The 18,052-nt window shown below is 39.0% G+C and overlaps 1 protein-coding gene across 1 annotated transcript in view; it reads right to left on the bottom strand.

Annotated features, from left to right (window-relative positions):
* Positions 1–18,052, bottom strand: part of MRC1 (mannose receptor C-type 1) — a 77,759-nt gene that overhangs the window by 59,275 nt on the left and 432 nt on the right. Inside the window, exons 2-3 of the mRNA XM_024576069.4 lie at positions 6,777–7,178; positions 3,480–3,653 (exon numbers count right to left, since the gene is read on the bottom strand). Coding sequence (XP_024431837.2) covers positions 3,480–3,653; positions 6,777–7,178 — 576 coding nt within the window. The remainder of the gene's footprint in view (positions 1–3,479; positions 3,654–6,776; positions 7,179–18,052) is intronic.

Genomic DNA, 18,052 nt, shown 5'->3' with positions numbered 1-18,052 from the left:
AAAAGTAAAGGGGGAGGACAAAATAAGTATACGTTTTCTCACAGCAAGTGACTGTTTTGCCTGCACATTCTATTTGGTCACTTTAGACCACAGACACAGGCGTGAGAGAGAAAGTCATGGACCACAGATTGACTGATCTAGACTTGCACTTGGCCCTGTCACTCTCCAGTGGTTTGCGCTAAGTTAGTCTGTTAACTTTTGGAGTCTCACTTTCTCATCTCTAGAATACACTCAGTGTAGGTAGCTCCTGGCAATAGTAGATGCTGATTGTTTGTTTTTCTTCCTTCAGAGTAGAAATTGAATGTTTGAGCTTATTTTTATTTCTTATGTTATTTTATGATATCCAATATATTCTATAGGCTTGATTATACTCTATGAAAGGCCAATGATATAGGTAGATAAATGTTATTTATAGCACTTTACTTATGTTTGGAGAACTAATCAACAAGTGAAATATTATTGTGAGCTTCAAGTCATGAGAATATCTCTTTTGTCTTTTTAATAATGTAAAATTCTACTTATAAGTCATGTGAATAATAATCTTTTTGTTTATTTGCAAGGAAGAGAGAAAAGTTTATGTAACTTCTCAAGTTTTCTGAGAAGTATTCAATTTGCTAAGAAATTAGGCAATTTTCCAAAAGCATATAGCCTATGCTGCTGTGATTTCTTTAAATCTGACAAGGAAGTGACCTTCATCACACGTATACCACATTCTATGATGTGAAACTTGTGGTCCCGTGGCCTATCAAAGAGGAAGAGAAGTACATCAAAATTTCATTCAGGCAACAGTACAGAAATTTCCAAGTTTCTAAGATGTTTTAAGTGTAAAATCAATACATATGCTTACGTTAAAAAATAAATTTGAATTAGTAATATTAAACTTAAGTTAGCATGGTCTGAGACTTTATTAGTTTAAATGTCCAAATGGATTCTTCTCTATGTGAGACCATTCAAATGAGACTGTTTGAGGTTTGCTTGAAGATAGAAGGTTTAAAAAACATTTTTAGAAACGTAGAGTTTTTGCTTATAATATGGCAAAAAAATATGAGATATAGAAAGGATGGGATTATTTTTTTAGCCAGGAACAGAGAAAAGGGATATAAATGACAAAAAAAGGAAAAGCAATGTGACTCTTCTCTTCACTTAAAGAAAGTGTATATAGCACTTTAAATCAAGGTATTAAAACCTATTTGTCATTGAATGTATGGGTTTCCTGACTATGTGTCTCCTCAGCTTGTTCACATCCTCCCAGTAAAACAGCACAGCTGATCTTAAAGCTAAAGTTGCAAGCCATGAAGAATTGAGAGAAAGGAGTCTTTTTCTTGTTTTATTCTCATCATACTTGAATATAAATGTCTAAACACAAGGCAAACATTACAATAAGCAACGCAAAGGACACATACCAGGTGTTACAAGGTCAATAGCTGGCACCTCACCCTCCTGCACTGAATGTTTGTTTAAGGCTAACATGAAGTAAAGATGTTCTCTTGAAAGGAACACAAAGCAAGGAAGATGAAATAGATTGGAAAATTGCAAAGCCCTTTAAAAAAGGCATGGTATGTATTATACAATGTTCTTTCAATTTTAATACATGTTGAAATCAAACAATTTTTAAAGCGTTCTACATTATTTTCCTTTTACATTTAATCGGAAAAATAATTTGATTTGGAAGACATAAATTACAAGTTACAGAACTTAAAGATTATTCTGGAACATACTCAGGATATGCCTCCAACACATATCCATCCTAGGTGGTGAGGTTATTTTTTGTGATTAGTAACTGGCTATTTAATGATTGATTAACTCATACCTGCAACCCACAGCCCCATTGTCAATACCACTTAGGCGCGGGGTGCTATGAAACCCACACCCCTAAGAAACTCAATAATAACAGGCTTATAAAACTACTCAGTAAAAGAGAAAGACACTCCCCAATCACTGAAAAACAAGTGTTGCTTTATCCTAAGGAAAAAATAGCTCAGTTTTGCCTTCGAATACAGAGATCAGATATCTACAGACTTGTCATGGTAATGAAACCTGTAAAGGCTGCTGACAGAGAGGTGAGTATGTTTACTTCCCCCAACAACAAGACAGCAGCATGACTATGAACGGGAAGCCTGAGGGTTTTGTTTGGTCTTCACCCAGAACAGAGATTAAACACAGAAGATAATTACAATACATAGAGCTGAAAAATGAAATTCTGAGATGTTTATGGACTATAAATCAAAACAGATAAATAAGCATGACTCTTGAAATTCTGGCCTTCACTTGACAAACTAAAATAATTTTATAAGTTGGGCTGTTTTACATAATGCTTGAAATAATGTGATGGTGGGTAGATGTGTGGTCCCGGAAGTTGAGTTCTAAGTAATATTGTTTTCAGCTCAGATGGCCCCACCACCACCCCAGACCACATCTGGTGCACTTCCTCTGTACCCACCCCTTGACAGGACAGCAATGGAGAGAATTTTGAGTAATAGCAGAAACCAAGAGCTGCTCCGATCCACAAAGTCTGAAGCAGGAATAGGTCAGGAGGTAAGAAGTTTATGGGGGAAGAACTGGAAAGGGGTACTGGCAGCAGAAAGAAGATGTGGGGTGACAGGGGAAGTAAAATAAAGAACTCTTGCTTTTCCTCCTTCAGCCACATCAGTGCCTCCCAACACAGTGCTCTCCTCCACCACATCCCAACCAAACCTGCTGCACTTTTTCTTTATAGATTCTTGAGCATATCGAGAATACCAAGAATCCTTATGCTCTGGCCCCTTCCCATCAATATAATGCAATGCCACTCACTTTGCATTTCTGCAATACTACTTAAATTTTCATTTTAAAAAACACTTCAAGCATAGAAATAACCCACTTCTATTTGACTCATTGTTGTGTTAAATTGAATATTCTTCTTAATTAAGTTTAAGAAGAGTATCATTACTCCCATTTTCACAGTGAGGAGCCCTTTTCATTATATTTACACAAAATTAATATCTCTTAATATATTAATAAGCTCTTAATATCTCTCTGTCTCTTTCCATCAAACCACATGCTTGTGACATTGTTTAAAGTCTTTTTTTAATCTATAGTTTAATAAGGGTACATCATTGGAAGGTTGGGGAATGGCATGCTTACCTCTAGTATTAAGCATATACTGAGTTATATACAGTATAATTTGTTTGCCCTAAAGTCTTAGAAAATAACTACCAGTAAAAGTAGAAGTGGAAGAAAAGTAGTTGGTGAAAATAAAGGAGTTATTTGATGCAACCCAAGGTCAAGAGATTTGTGTTCTAGTCTTCTACTAAGATGAGTAACTTTCTCACTATAAAATAGGGACAATGACGTCTATAATGGTTTGTGGTGGGCCATCATGCAATAATAAATGTAGAATAACTTCGGGAAAAAATGTTCTAGATAAACGCAAGATAAATGTCATCACTACATTGCCATACAAAATGCACCAAACCTTTCTCGATGGTAAAGGCACTTACATTTCAGTGGGCAGTACCCATACAGCTTATCCGTGTCATAATCTGCGGTGGTTCCACACCAGAGCCACCCGTCCGATGCCCCAACACTTGTGCAATCCGCATACCACTTGTTCTCAAACTTGAATGGAAATACACAGCTTGCTCCATTTGCATTGCCCAGGAGTGTGTACATGACTAAAAGAAACAGAATGACTTGCACTTAGAATGAAAGCGACGCTTCTGCACACTGAACCATACCCAAAACTGGTCTTACTCTTGTGATCACGCCTGACGTCCCCATGCAGGGAATTCCTTTTCATTTCTCTTCTCTCTCTCCCCCAGTCTTTGCTAGGTATGTACAATAGTCTGTACTTAGAAATCACTCTACCACCATTTATTTCTGCTGTCTTTTGGAAGGGATTTCCTCTTTCCTCTTGCAAGGCAAATGCAGTTAGCTCAACTGACACCAGCTTTTACTTCTGCATTCCCTCCAAAAGAGAGACCAGGCCATCCTTCCTCATGGTTGGAAGCACAGAATTATGAACTCTCTAGACTGAACAGTATCTTATAGCTATGTAACCCAAGCACACAATAAATACTTACCTCCCCTATAGTTACTTCCTGCTAAGCCAGCCTCCACTTGAATCCCTAGACAATGGCTGTGGGGAATATGAACATAACACTATTCCACATTGTGGAAGGAAATCACTCAAAACCATTAGATATCATTAACAATAAATATTGTTCCTTTTACAAACTGAATTCAAACAGATCAAAATAAGAAGCTCTGGGTTCATCTAGAAAGGGAAATTGAAAAAACATAAAATCATTGTTCATTATGGTTTGGCTTAAGCCAAAAGGATTCAAGAAGCTCCAATCTTCATGGACAACCAAGCTACTCACCTCACTAAATTCTCTAGTATGTGTAATCTTTGTAGGGATGTTCCCTTTGGCAGATAATGGCACTCTATAACATTTAGCCTCTTTCTACCAGTTGGTATTTGGTGGAATTGTTCTCAGATAAGCATACTCTTTTCTCAATTAAGTTTTGCAGATTCTATGACTTTAGAAAGTTCTTAAAAGTCGTTTACATAATATAAAGTATGCAAAACACATAGCACAGCACCTAACGTGTTAAGAGTAAAATAAATGTGAGGGTTTTTTTACTTCCTTTCCTTTTCCTTTATTCATTGTACTTCTCCGGTACTTAAAAACTAGGCTCATCTTCAAATACCTCAAAATTACTTTTTTGTCAATTAGCTGGTTTGATTCTAGCCCTTTCTCATTAAGTTACAGGACTAATTTTTTCAAATCATATATTGTATAAGGAATAAGCTGGTTTCAAAAATAATTATGCCACTCTTATGCACTGAGGTACCTGTCCCTTCATATGAAGAAAACCTGTGAAGACAAACTCAGGGCTAGTTGTCCTGTTCACTGGATTAGCCAAGGACTTTTCAGTGCCGGGTTTATGGATGTCAGTCAGAGATGACCTTTTCAGGACTAACTCCCCTGACTTCACAAAGCACTGAGGCAGCGCAGAGAACCAAGCTGCGCTCCAGCCCCTCCACTGACAAATCATGGAACTGCAGGCAGTTCGCTCTTCCTCCTGTGGCCCAGACCTCTAGACAGCCCTCAGTCCCTTCTAGGCCGACAACTCTGACTCTGTCATCTTAAAATAATCACTGGCTCAGCCAGTTTTCCTTAGAGACTCAATACATACTCGCTCTGCATCATTTCTCAGTGTTCATACATATTCCAATGAATGGATTCCAAGATTCCTCTGAAGGGCTACACATTCTACCAAGAAAATCTTAAATACAGGGAGGGTGTTGGAGAGCATACAAAGTGTGGTCAAGGGACCATCCACATTTAACCACCCTAGGTCCTTCCTCCAATGAGCTAATTTAGAATCTGGGTGGGAAGGGGACCTTGGAATCTGCATTTTAACAAGCTCTCCAGATGATTCTGAAGCATACTGAAGTTTGAGAACTACTATCATAAACCCTATGCATATTTTTATCAAAGGAAACAGAAGAATAGAAAGGGGAGAGGGCTACAGAACTTCAGTGCTGTATTTTAAACTAAAATAAGAAGTCTGATGTCTTAGCACCAATCTAACTTGTGTTGAATCCCCCAACTGGACTATTGTCCCATCTGTGGGATTCAACTGTGTCAAGTCTAGTTCATCTTTATCGTACTCAGTAATTTTCCATCGAGTTTCTCCTGAAAGACTATACTACGTAGGTCATCTCTCATGAAACTTCTAAACCTACACTGTGTTCAATAAATGCCTTAGGATAACTTCTTTTTGAACCCTCCTTCTCACTCTTCTTCACTGTCTACTGTCCCTCTTCTTTATGTAGAAGAGAAATGGAAAGCTGATCAAGTATCACCTTACAAAGATCTGAACTCCTTGGCTCTGCTTGTGACTATGGCTAGAATCACCTTTGCAGGGAATTGCTTGTCCTAAAAAACAAGCACTTCCTCGGATCTTGAGTCATTCTACACAACACTTCACAGTAACCAAGTGTCCAAACCTGGACTGTGGTTTAACTCCATGTGACTCATGAAGCCTTTCTAAAGGGCTTCAGTTCCTTCTTATTTTTGTTTAGTCTTTTTTTTTTCTTTCTGTGCAGCCACCAGAGAATGAAATTTGGCCAAGAGAAGAGAAGACTAAATACTCTAATTTTTATTTAACCTTCAAAAGTTTAAGGAACCAACTATATGCAAAATTATTTCCTGCCCCACTGGTGTTACCACTTTATAAAATAACTGACCGAATATGACGAATTAATTCCTCAACTTTTCAAATACAAATAAGGTAACTAATCAGGAACATTCTGAAACCCAAATTATCAAGGAATGCCAAGGTTCCATTTGAAGCAATCTGACTTGGTAAAGAACATTGTCCCACAGGTCATTTCTCCGGGATAAGTTAAACCAGAGGAAAAGCAACATTGTTAAATTCATTTATCACTCAAGTGTATAATATCGAATGGGAGGCTTTTAGTCAAAGACTACAGTGAAAATTAATTTCTAAAAATTGTAACCCGTAGTTTAAAAAAATCTTAGCTGAAGTTTAAAAAAAATGTCTTCCCATTAATTACAAATAGCTAAAGTATCACTGAGGATATTTTACCAAATTTACTCAATGTCATGTTCTTGTAGAACACAGAGTAGTTCAAAACACAAAAGTAATCAATTAACATCTCTCGCAGGGACTAAACAAGAATATGCTTATTTTCTTGAGTTAGTTTCCAACTAAGAAAATGAAAAAAATTTGACATGAAAGTAAAAAAAAATCATGCTTATTACCTTCATAACCTCTGGAACATAAATCATCAGTGGTCCCATAGATCCTCCATCTGCTCCACAAACCCGATCCTTTGTAAAGCATAATATTCTTTTCTTGTCTATTGCCATAGTTAAAAAATAAATCTTCTCCCTCGATCCCCAAAAGTGTGTCATTTTTGCACTCCCACTTCTGCAATTCACTCTTCGAGTCACAGTCGTACAGAGTGACAGCAACCCAGTCTGTTTTTGATGGCACCCCCAGGCATAATTTAAAGGCGACACTCATGATCTGGGACTCAGACACCCATCGGAATCTCTGTGCTTCAGCGTCCGGGTTGCAAACTGCTGTTTGGACGGCGCTGGAGCTTACTGCTTCCACGCAGCGCTTGTGATCTTCATTATATATTAAAAAGTGCCTAGTGTCTGTTAAAAAAAAAAAAAAGAAGAAGAAGAAGAAGAAGAAATCAAGAAAGGATGTTTAGGCAGATACATGTGACAAAGACAATATTTTAGGTCAAAAGTTCCCAACATTTCCATTTCCCTGAAAACTTATGATGGCAGGAAGAGGAATGAGGCTGGCTCTGCCTGAGCCTGCGCAGCTGCCTGCGGGGAATCGCTGAGGCAGGAAAGGCAGGCAGGGTTGCGGGGCACAGGGCTGCCGGCAATCCTTCGCTGTAAGGACCATTAGGAAGAGGCCTGTCTTAAGTGCACACTAATTGTAATGAAGTAAACACGAACAGTAGCCAAGAGGAAAAGAAATAATACCCATCAGAGTAAAGACAATTTGGATATGAATACACTAAGCGATAAAATTAAATGTATGTATATCCTGGAGTAAAATTTTCAAACCTGACTCACCCCTACCCTCTTTAAGATAATGAAACTTATACATAATTATTCTCATTATAACATTAGGGATGTTTTTCATAACTTAAAAAATAATTTCATTTTAGGAGATTTTATTTTCATTTTATGTCCAGCAAATCTTTGAACTATGCTTTCTTGGTATTCCAGGTCTGGGCAATAGAGAATCTTCTTGCTTTATGGTCCAGGGTAACTTAGAGACCTACCATCTACAGAAAAGTTAGTATCTGTATATGATTTTATCTTTGATTCATTGACACACTTAATCTCAACTTTGTACAGGAAAGAGATACATTGATGTATTTAAAAATTTATGAAGTTTGAAGTACAGGTTAAATAAATGTTTTTTATATCATTTAAGGTAATATTTATATGGCTAACTTTCCAAGTAATTGTTTTCTTGTGCTTGTAGTTTGGGGATGGTGATTTAAATAAATGTGAATAGTTGGTTTATGCTTATAACACATAGCTGCTGGCTGGCAAAACTCAACTTCCTCTTGCCAAAAAAGAAAAAAATGAAAGAAAAAGAATCTTGTAAGCATATTTCTTTCCTTAAATCAGAATTGAATTGATGTTTAGGTTCTGCTTTTTTGTTGTTCATTTTTTTAAGAATAGACAAAATAAAGACACTATTTTAATTTTGTGACATAAATATAAATTAAACACTTCTTGTGAAATTTTGCTAAATTCCTTCTACTTACATGGTTCTTTCAAAATGAGCTGGTAGTATTGCAGACTCTTAAGGGTCGGACTAAATGAACTCATTATTTTAAATCGAATTGTCCCAGTGAAACACAACAAAGTGATAACAGTACCACTAGCAGAGTCCTTCCCTGTTTACAGAGCACTTTATCAGCCATATTCTATTTATCGTTTTCAATACCCATCTGAGGTTAGCACCACGTACACTCTGAGGTCAGTTCTTGGACCATCAGCTCAGCCCTTATAATGGATCTTTGTCTAAAAAGATTATTTTTTCCTGCCAAGCTCTTATATCTGTTCTTGTCCCACACTTGTTAGAGACTGCCTGCCTCTGTGTGTTTGGTGCTCCTCTCTGGAATGGGTTCCTCATTTCTGCTGTTCTGATATATAACAGAGACAAGCAAAATAGAACCACAGACACTGAAATAAAGAACAAACTGACAGTAACCAGAGGGGATGGGGGAGGGCAATAACGGGGAAAAAAGGGGAAGGGTCATCTAGGAACATGTATAAAGGACTCATGGACAAAGCCAAAGGTGGGAAGGACTGAGGGTAGAAGGTGGGGTGGGTGGGGCAGGGGAAAGTGGTGGAGGGAAAATGGAGACAACTATACTTGAACAATAAAAAAATTAAAAAATAAAAGGACTGAATTCAGAACATCTGCTTCTGTTGGCTTCCTTGGAATTGACATGTATCAACCCAACATGCGATGCGGACTCAGTCTCCTCCCATAGAGCTGACTTGCTGCCCAGGCTTGATCTGATTTTGTTGCTGCCCACATCCAAGCCCAAAGATTTTCAACACTTTTCATCTCCTGGCACACATAAACTAATTACTAAAATTCTGTGGCACACCAAAAAATATATTTTATGCTCATCTATCAAGGAAAATAGGTATACTCTCGATTTACAAAAAAATAATAATAATAGTAATTATCTACCCTTTTTGCTCCAAAGTGATTTTTTTAAAAAATAGGTGACTTTACTTGTATATAAGGATTTCTGGTACCAAGACTTAACCAATGAGACGCAACCTGATTATGCAATGTGACCAATATGACGCAGCTCTACTATATGACCTATGTATTTATGGTGTGAGGCAGGGTATTCACCCCAGATGGCTCTTGTTGTGTTGGCTGTTGTCACTTTGTTATTTGAAAACCTAAGGGAAAGGAGGTCAGTACACCTGACTAAACAGTCAGGTATTGCATGTTTTGAAAGTTCTTGCAGCACAGCAATTGAAAATCACTTTCTTAGCATGACAAAATGAGTGTCTTTCTGTGTTGGCAATAAAATTAAATTTTAAATAATATGGTAATTTGTTCACAATAAAACACAAGAAATCAGAAAATAAAAAAGTTTTAATACAATTACTATAATTTACTATACACAATGTAAATCTAGACCCCTCTAATCTCAAAAGGTAATAAATTCTGAAATTTTGTCATATATATATATATATATATATATATATATATACCCACATACACACACTCAACTATTTTACCTTTACATTTAATTTGTGTTTGCTCTTCCACCTATTGTTTTCCTATCTAGACTTGCCTTCCACTTTTCAGAGAGTTTGGTTCACTAACATCTCATCATCAATAATAAATATATCTTCCACATATCATCAATAATAAATATGTCTTCCACATCATAATTCAGTCATTGCATTGTATTGTCAAGCACTCAACACTTATTAACCACCCAGATTTAGTCAACCAACAAGTTGGTAACTAGCCATTTAAGGAAAGGTGCTTGAAAGTTTTTATGCACAAGGAGTGCTCTTCTTTCAGAGGTTTTTATACATATTTGACTTTTATTTCACATGCTTAATTTTCATCTGTAGTTTGATCTTAATTTTACTCTAAATATGATGGCATTTCATGAACATTCAGTCTTCTCTTTCTTATTAGTGGCACCATCATGCCCCCAGACCCATAAGCCAAAGACCTAGGAGCCATCCTGCATCTTCAGTTTTCCTTTACTTCTTAGGACAAAAGCAGACTCTTTTCTCTACTCCAAAATATATTGTGTTAATGTTATGTGTCAACTTGGCTAGGTCATAACACACAGATATTGGATCAAACTCCAGCCTATATGTCACCATGAAGTTTCTTTGTATAAAGATAAGATTAACATTTAAATCAGTAGACTTTGAATAAAGCACATCATTCTCTATACTGTGGGTGGGCCTCATCCTATCAGTTGAAGGCCTTCAGAGAAAACAGACTGAGTTCTCTGTTGAAGAGAAAATTCTGCTTCTAGACTGCTCTTGGACTTGAACTGAAATATCAACTATCTCCTGAGTTTCCAGCATGCTAGTGTACATTGGTAGATTTTGGACTTGCCAGCTTCCATGATTCCATGAGCCAATTTCCTAAAATAACTATCTCTTGAAAGATGATAGACAGATAGATAGATGATAGGTAGGTAGATAGATGCACTCACACACACACATCCTATCAGTTCTATTTCTCTGGGGAAGCCTGACTACCAGGAACCATGTACCCTAATTCATTATTTTCTCTCCATTTTCACTGGCACCACCCCAGACCAACCCACTGTGGTCTTGCTCTGGTCTTTCTCTCTTTGAAATAGAATCAACAAAGAAAGCAACTCACCCGGGCAAAAATAACCAGCCTCCACGTCACAGCTCACTAAAGAGGGCATGATCCAGCTGGGGCCCTCTGCCCTGACCTCCTCCCTCTCTGGCCCTCTTTCACCACCTTCAGCCACAGGACCTTTCTCTTCCTCAAACACCTCAAGCTCATTTCCACTTTAGAAGTTTCATATTTCAAGTTCCCTCTTCACGGGATGCTCATTAAAGTCCTAGCTCAACTATTAACTCCTTAGCAAGAAGATTATCCTACTTTTACTTTTATTTTCTATATAATATCCATAACCATCTTAAAATGTATTCTTTTAAAAAAAATTTACTTATGTTTTGTCTGTGTCTCCCTACTGGAATGTAAATTCCGTGAGTAGGAAGATTGTCTTTCTGGTTCAGTACTGCATTCTCTCCTTTTGGAGCATAACAGCCTTTCAACAAATAATAGTTGAATGGATGAAAGAATTAAATCTGAAGCATCTTCCCTAGTAAGCCAGGTATATTATTTTCTGTAATAATATATTAATGATAATGGGTAAACTTAATATTACTTTTCCCCCTGAAAGTTTATTTGTACTGAAGAGCAATTTATAAATGTTTATACTTATGAAAGGGGTGCTTGGAAATGAAAAGCTTCCATTTCAATACAAACTTATCTATTCTTGCTTCCTTTATTTATCTTTGACCCTAGGAAGCAGTGCAAGTGTGATATTGCCTTTGTGAGACAATACAAGGAAATGTGAACTGATCCTCTTGTGGTCCCACATTCATATGTTATTCTTCTCCCAACCAGTCACCATGCAGTTTTGCTTTTGCCGTTGTTTCCGTGCTGTGTTTCCGATTTAAAATATCATGTTTCTTCCCTTTAAAGTGATTCAAAGACTTGAGCAAAAAGCAGCTTGTGGCATTTTTGCTTCCATAAACCACACTAATGTTTTATACATCTATGTATATATTCTACTTTTTTGTTTACAATAATTGTGGTGCAGTAGAAATATTGCAGAGAAGCTGAGCAAAGGAGAACAGTTGGATAGCTACATTCATTTATCTGCAATCTCATTTTGGGACTCAAACGTGTGTTTCCTTCTTTTTAATACACATCAGAAATTTATTTACAGAATAGGAAAGATCTTCCTTCCATCTTAACTTCCATCTTACTAGTCACACACTTATTTTTCAACAAATATATTCCAGGGACCATGCCAAGGACAAAACGAGAGACGAGTCCCCTGCCACACCGACCTCACACTCTGCTGTTTCATTAATTAAAGAGCAGAAGATCAAAACTCAAAATACATTGAGGGAAGAAACAATGTGTTTCAAACCAATATCTCAGTTAAAAATAACTGACACCCAATAACATGAGTGTCAATTTTCTTTTAAATGAGTTTTAAATTATTCTCTAACGTTGAGCAAGTCACCAAATTTCCAAACTTAGTACCAAAGAAAACTAGGTTATTAAAGATAACTGTTTAGATATAGAACTATTATATGCTACATTCCCTTACACATTTTTAGACCTTCCCCACTATCAATAAATACAATTGCTGGCATGAAAAAAAGAAAAGAACTTCTGGAAGATAAAGGAGCTGGATAAGAGTGAAATAAGTGGGTATTTTGTAGCAGATGCTGTCAGACTTCCATCATGTCTTCTTGCCTTTTGCCATTTCAGTGAGTGCCGGCCCTGCTCCCCAGTGACAGCACCACACCACTGGGCCTGGGGGCATTTCCTGGCCATCAGAGTCCCCTATTCCTGCACACCGTGGGGGCAAGAAGAGTCAGAGAACCAATGCCACCGAGGAGTAGACCAGCCCTTCACCGGTGATCGATGGGAGTTGATGAATAACACCCTAGGTGGGCCCTTGCACCCAGGGTGGGATGACTCTGAGGCACATGCTACAACGTTGCTGCCCAGAGCACTCCAGCAGGGCACAGCTCCCAGTGTCTACAGTGGCAACTGGCTCCCCAACACGCCCTGTATCAGAGCCTTCCCTTCCAGTCCCCCCGCCCCTCCTCTTCCAGTGTTATCTGGGACCACCTCCCAGATAAACTACTTCATTCAAATCATTGTCAGAGGTCAGCATCTTAAGCAATGCAGACTAAGAAATCTGTCTATGAGTCTATCAATGAATATAAAACCTACACATGTGTCCCCAAAGAACTGAAATTAAATGAAAAATAAATATTAATCATGCACCAAGTATATGTAAAAAAAAAAAAAAGCTATGCCATGTGCTGGGGGAGGGGGAAGATGAGGATCACAGTGTTAGGTTTTGCAATACTGAACAGAAGATTATAGGAAAAATTGAGAATTATTTTATTTTTCACTCAAATCCTTTATTCATCAAATATTCAGAGAACATACGATTTTAAGTCACCACATTTGGGCATTTAGGGAGGTACCCATATGAATCAATACGGGTAGTGACCTTAAAGAGAAAAACAGAAGCCAGGATTAAGAAACTCTGCCAACATCCTGCCTTCCTCCCTAAAGATATGAATATCTACACCCTTCCTGGGTCCGTTCACTCCCCTCTCAGCAGATCTCCCTCAGACTGCTGATCCCTCACCCGTGTCCTGGATTCCATCCCCTGCCGCCTCTGCACTCCCTGTCCTTTCCTGTCTCTCCTATACCTGCACCTTCACAATGCCAGCTTCTCCTCCAATGTTCACACAAACCAACAAAGCCTGCAGGTAATAAACTGATGCTACACCCCTCTTTCTTCTTGCACGTATAGCCATGCTAACTAATTAATTAATCCTTCTGTATCATGTCAGTCTGATCATGACATAATCAGCTTCATGCTCACTGGCTGTGAGACCTGAGTCGAGTTTCTAAACAACTCTGTTCTTCCTTTTCCCCATCTGAAAAACAAAGGTGAAATAACAGGACCTGCTGATTGAAGTGAGAATCAAACGAGATCATCCAAATAAAGCGCTTAGAGAGGTTCTGACGCAGAGAAATTGCTCGGTAGTGCCGGGTCGTTATTATCACTAACTTGGGAAAATCAGTATTGAAGACAGTGTGAAATGGCTCAGGGCAGGAAGAGACTAGAGAAAACAGAGAGCTGTTGCAGCAGCCCAGACAGAGGGACAAAAGGAGATACAGTGGAGACCCAGAGTCTCCGTCCTCAGGACATAGGTGATGTAGCGGAGAGAAGTATGTTCTTCAGGGTCAGCAAACTTGGAATCAAATTCTGGTTTCACCACTTACTAGCTATGTTGCCTCAGTTAAGTTAATCATTCTAGCCTCAATTTCCTCATCTGTAAAATGGGGATCATGATGCTTTCTGATAGAGTTGCTGTGAACTTCTAAACAAGACCATTTATGTAAAGTGTCCAACATATTATTTGCAGACCGTAAACACTCAAATGCTAATGCCTTCTCTTCCCTTCTCCAGGTGAAAACTCTAAGCAATTGATACAAATAAAGCGACTAAGGCCTTCTTTGACATACTGGAGTTTTGAAGCACATGCATGTCTTTCTTGATCAACACACTCCAGCTGGTAAATTATATCTGCTTCTTAGCCTCAGAGCCAGAAGACCACGGTCAAGAATTAGCTTTGGTACTTACTGGCTGGCTGACTTCTAAGCCTCAGTTTTCTCATAGAGTACAAGGCGCATGGTAACACTTAGCCATCCCACCTCAGGGAGCTGCTGTGAGGAACTGATTAAGGATCTAAAAGTGCTTTGTGACCTTTACTTGGTTTGTAATTGGAAAACTTTGTCTTCAAATTTTTTTCTTTTGATGTCAGTTTCAGTTCTTTTTGAAGGGACCCTTTTTATTTCTTCCTACTCTCCTTTTGGTTCTACCTAATTTTCACTGTTCTCCTCTGGGGACCAACCTAACCATACAATTGTTTTTCATCCAACAATGCCTGATCGTACCCAAGAGGTGAGAGTCACAACTGTTCTAGAGATCAAAGTCACCGTATTTTCTGTTTCACTCTTGCTGGCCAGTGAGAGCAGCTCTTCCCAACTCTGCCCTGAGGGGCATCACACTGGTTGTCTGAAATCAACCCTGGTGGGATTGTTACACCACGGAAATCTGTAAATGCCACAAGTCAATGCTTTTTTTCTTCTGAGAACCACTGTTACATTTACCAACACACCATTGCTAGTGAGCCAAACTAACCCATTTCGAGGTAAACTTCCCTGCTATGGTCCAATCTCTGTGTCTAAGCAACTTTCACTGTGTCTCTTATTTAATTGGATCCCCTCTGAGATCCAAAATTGACACTGAATGCAGTTCTTCCTGCTGAAAGGATAGCAGGGCAAGAAGGAGGGTCCAAAGGGAGAGTGGCCTATTGGCTAAGCTGGGCCTCCTGGGTATGACAGGGATGCTCGTGGGAGAAAGGTTCTGAGTGGAAAAGTCATAAATCACGAGGAATAAGGGAGACCTTTCCGTGGTTTTCTCAATAAAGAGGCAGGGAGAGCGTTCTGAGGATTCAATCATACATCCTACCATCTACTGCTAACTAAGCAGGTATTCTGCTTTCATGCAGATATTACCACTCATCATGTGCCACTCAAGCCAAGAAAAAGTACAGTAGGAATTATAGGCTCCCCCCAAAAATCCTGAAAGGGGCTCCCTTACCGACATTTTTGCTTTTTATTCTCTCACTAAACAGCTCTGCAGCACCTCCCTGCTTCTGGCATATTTGTGTCTATCAAGGGGAAGACATCCATCAGAATAAGGCATCCTGCTGTCTCAAGGAGGGAAAAGGTCTTAAGCAGATTGAGAAACACTTTTTTCCCCAAAGCATTAAGTCAGTTTAAGGAAAATGAGGGGCTGTATGTGCGCTGCCCGACATGGCACACCCACGAGGTCAGTGTGACTTGAGATGTGCTGTAAGTAGAGAATATACCCAGATTTTAAATTTTTAATGTTAACTAAAAATATGTTGGCCTTATTGAATTAGATAAAATATATTCATAAAACCAATGTCACCTATTTCTCCTTACTTTTTTAAATGTAGCCACTAATGTGGCCTAATAGGTTTCCATTGCCCTGAGCTCGGTTAGAGTCCAGGTCTCAGACGCAGGGCTTGAACTGGTCATCCAGCTTGTGTCTGAGGACCTTTCGTGACAGGGACCTTTCTCCTAAGCAGACTGCTCTGCTAGAGACAGCACATTAGGAGATGTTCACTGCTCTTAGTTTTAAGTTGCAGGGCCACAAGGAACATATCAATCCGCCCCACAAAACAGACTTTCTGGATGGGCTCCGGGACGCTGTCCACCCCATGCTACAGTCTTCTGGCTCCAGGCGAGGCAGCTCCGCCTTCAGTACCACTCTCTAGGTGAGGTGTAAGTAGCTTTGCAGCCAGGACTAAGGTGCAATATCTACTCAGGCTCCAGGAATCTTACTTCAGCATTGTTTCTTGGGAAGCCTCTCCTTAAATACTTAACATGCTACTTTGTTGGACAATTACTTACTACTATGGCGGGGGGGGGGGGGGGTGATGTCACTGCTTTAACTAACATTGATGAAGCTATTCCCATGGACCGTAGTAAGTGCTAAACATTTACTCCTTGAATCTCTGCAACAACGGTCAGGGCAGGTAATATTAAGCTCCCCATGGTGTAGACAGGGGAACCAAAGCCCAAAGAAATTAAGTGGCTTCCTGGCAGGGTGCAAACCATACTGACCTTGCTTGTGTTTTTATAATTGCTACTACTCAATGCTTATTGCGATTGAACGTTTTCTGCGATCAGATCCTCTCTCCCTGAAAAGCTTCCCAATTGTATGGGAGCTTCCAGCTGACCCTGCCGCTCCCCCCGCGCCCCCCCCCCCCCGACTCCACCCCCGTCCTGCTCCCACCACCACGGAGGTGCCGGTGCCGGGAGAGCCACTGGCACAGCAGCCGTCAGTGTTTGCAGATTCGAGAGAAATGAAGGGGGATCGGGAACCAAATATTCGAAGTTAAAAACCCTTCTTATTTCATCTCAGAAGAGAACTGGGAGCTTTCTAAATTTTTTTTTACCAAACAATCAAGAACTGATGAAATAACAATAGAAAGTTAACATTAATTTCAGAAAAAGGGCACATCTAGGCAACGAGTTTGAACAGTTATTTTTAATCCTTAAAGCCTGTATTTTCTAAAATGACAAGTATCTTCTAAATGTCAATTTACTTTTTATTATAACAATTTTAAATAAACATATCAACTTTTACTAGGTATATAATTCTCTTAAAATATTTTGTTTTGAATCACAAGACTATGCATTCTTTAATAAAGATCCTTCATGATCAGAACAAGAGAGAAAGGAAAAAGAGAGAGAGAGAACTGGGAGTAAATTCTTCCAGCCACTCTCACTCTGAAGTCTAAGCAGGTTGAGTCTAGATCAGCAATTTCCAACTGGTGCGCCACAAGAATTTTAACACATGCAGCACCTGACTATTTCAGCCAGGTGTGCTGACCTCTTTTCCCTTCGACTGTCAAAAAAAGAAAATGACAAGGGCCAACACAAAATAGCTATCAGTGTGTTATTTGATTCATTCACAGTGTGAATGAATCAAAATTTTACCTGTTTTTTGTCAGATTAACACAAACCTTTTTTTTTGGTGTGCTGCAATATTCAGTAGTTTATGTGTGCCGTGAGATGAAGAAGGTTGAAAACCACTAGTCTAGAGAATAGAAAAGAGAGACTCGATGAAGTTTTTGAGAAATTTGGAAAGCTATGAATATGTTCCTCATGAGAAGTTACCAGTCTCCAGAAAAAAAGAAACAAAAGAGAAGATAAAAAAAACAGGAATATATCAATTTAAACAACTCGGACTGCAGATAAGAATGAACTTCCTAGCAATAAAAACAATGAATAATTAAAATGTTTCACAGAAAAAAAAGGGACAAATTGTGAAAATCACATGGAATGCCTCTGTTGGTCCGTGATCCTGTCCTTAGATCCCAACGAGGAGAGACACCAGAGCTTCCCCCTTTCAGCCAAAAACACTCGGAAGACACTTGCTGGGGGTTAGCGATAAATATTGAGAAACGACAACTGGAATGCACAAACCATGGAAGAGCTCCCCCCGAGAGGAAGGCAGGGAAGGAACGGTGGGAGATGAGAGGGGTCAGAAGGGAGACAGAGAGGCAGCGTCCCTGCCCTGCCCAGC

Source organism: Desmodus rotundus, chromosome 4, assembly GCF_022682495.2.
Source record: "Desmodus rotundus isolate HL8 chromosome 4, HLdesRot8A.1, whole genome shotgun sequence".
Classification (NCBI taxonomy): Eukaryota; Metazoa; Chordata; class Mammalia; order Chiroptera; family Phyllostomidae; genus Desmodus; species Desmodus rotundus.
Note: the sequence above shows the minus strand (reverse complement) of the source record. Positions and strands in the feature narration are given on the sequence as shown.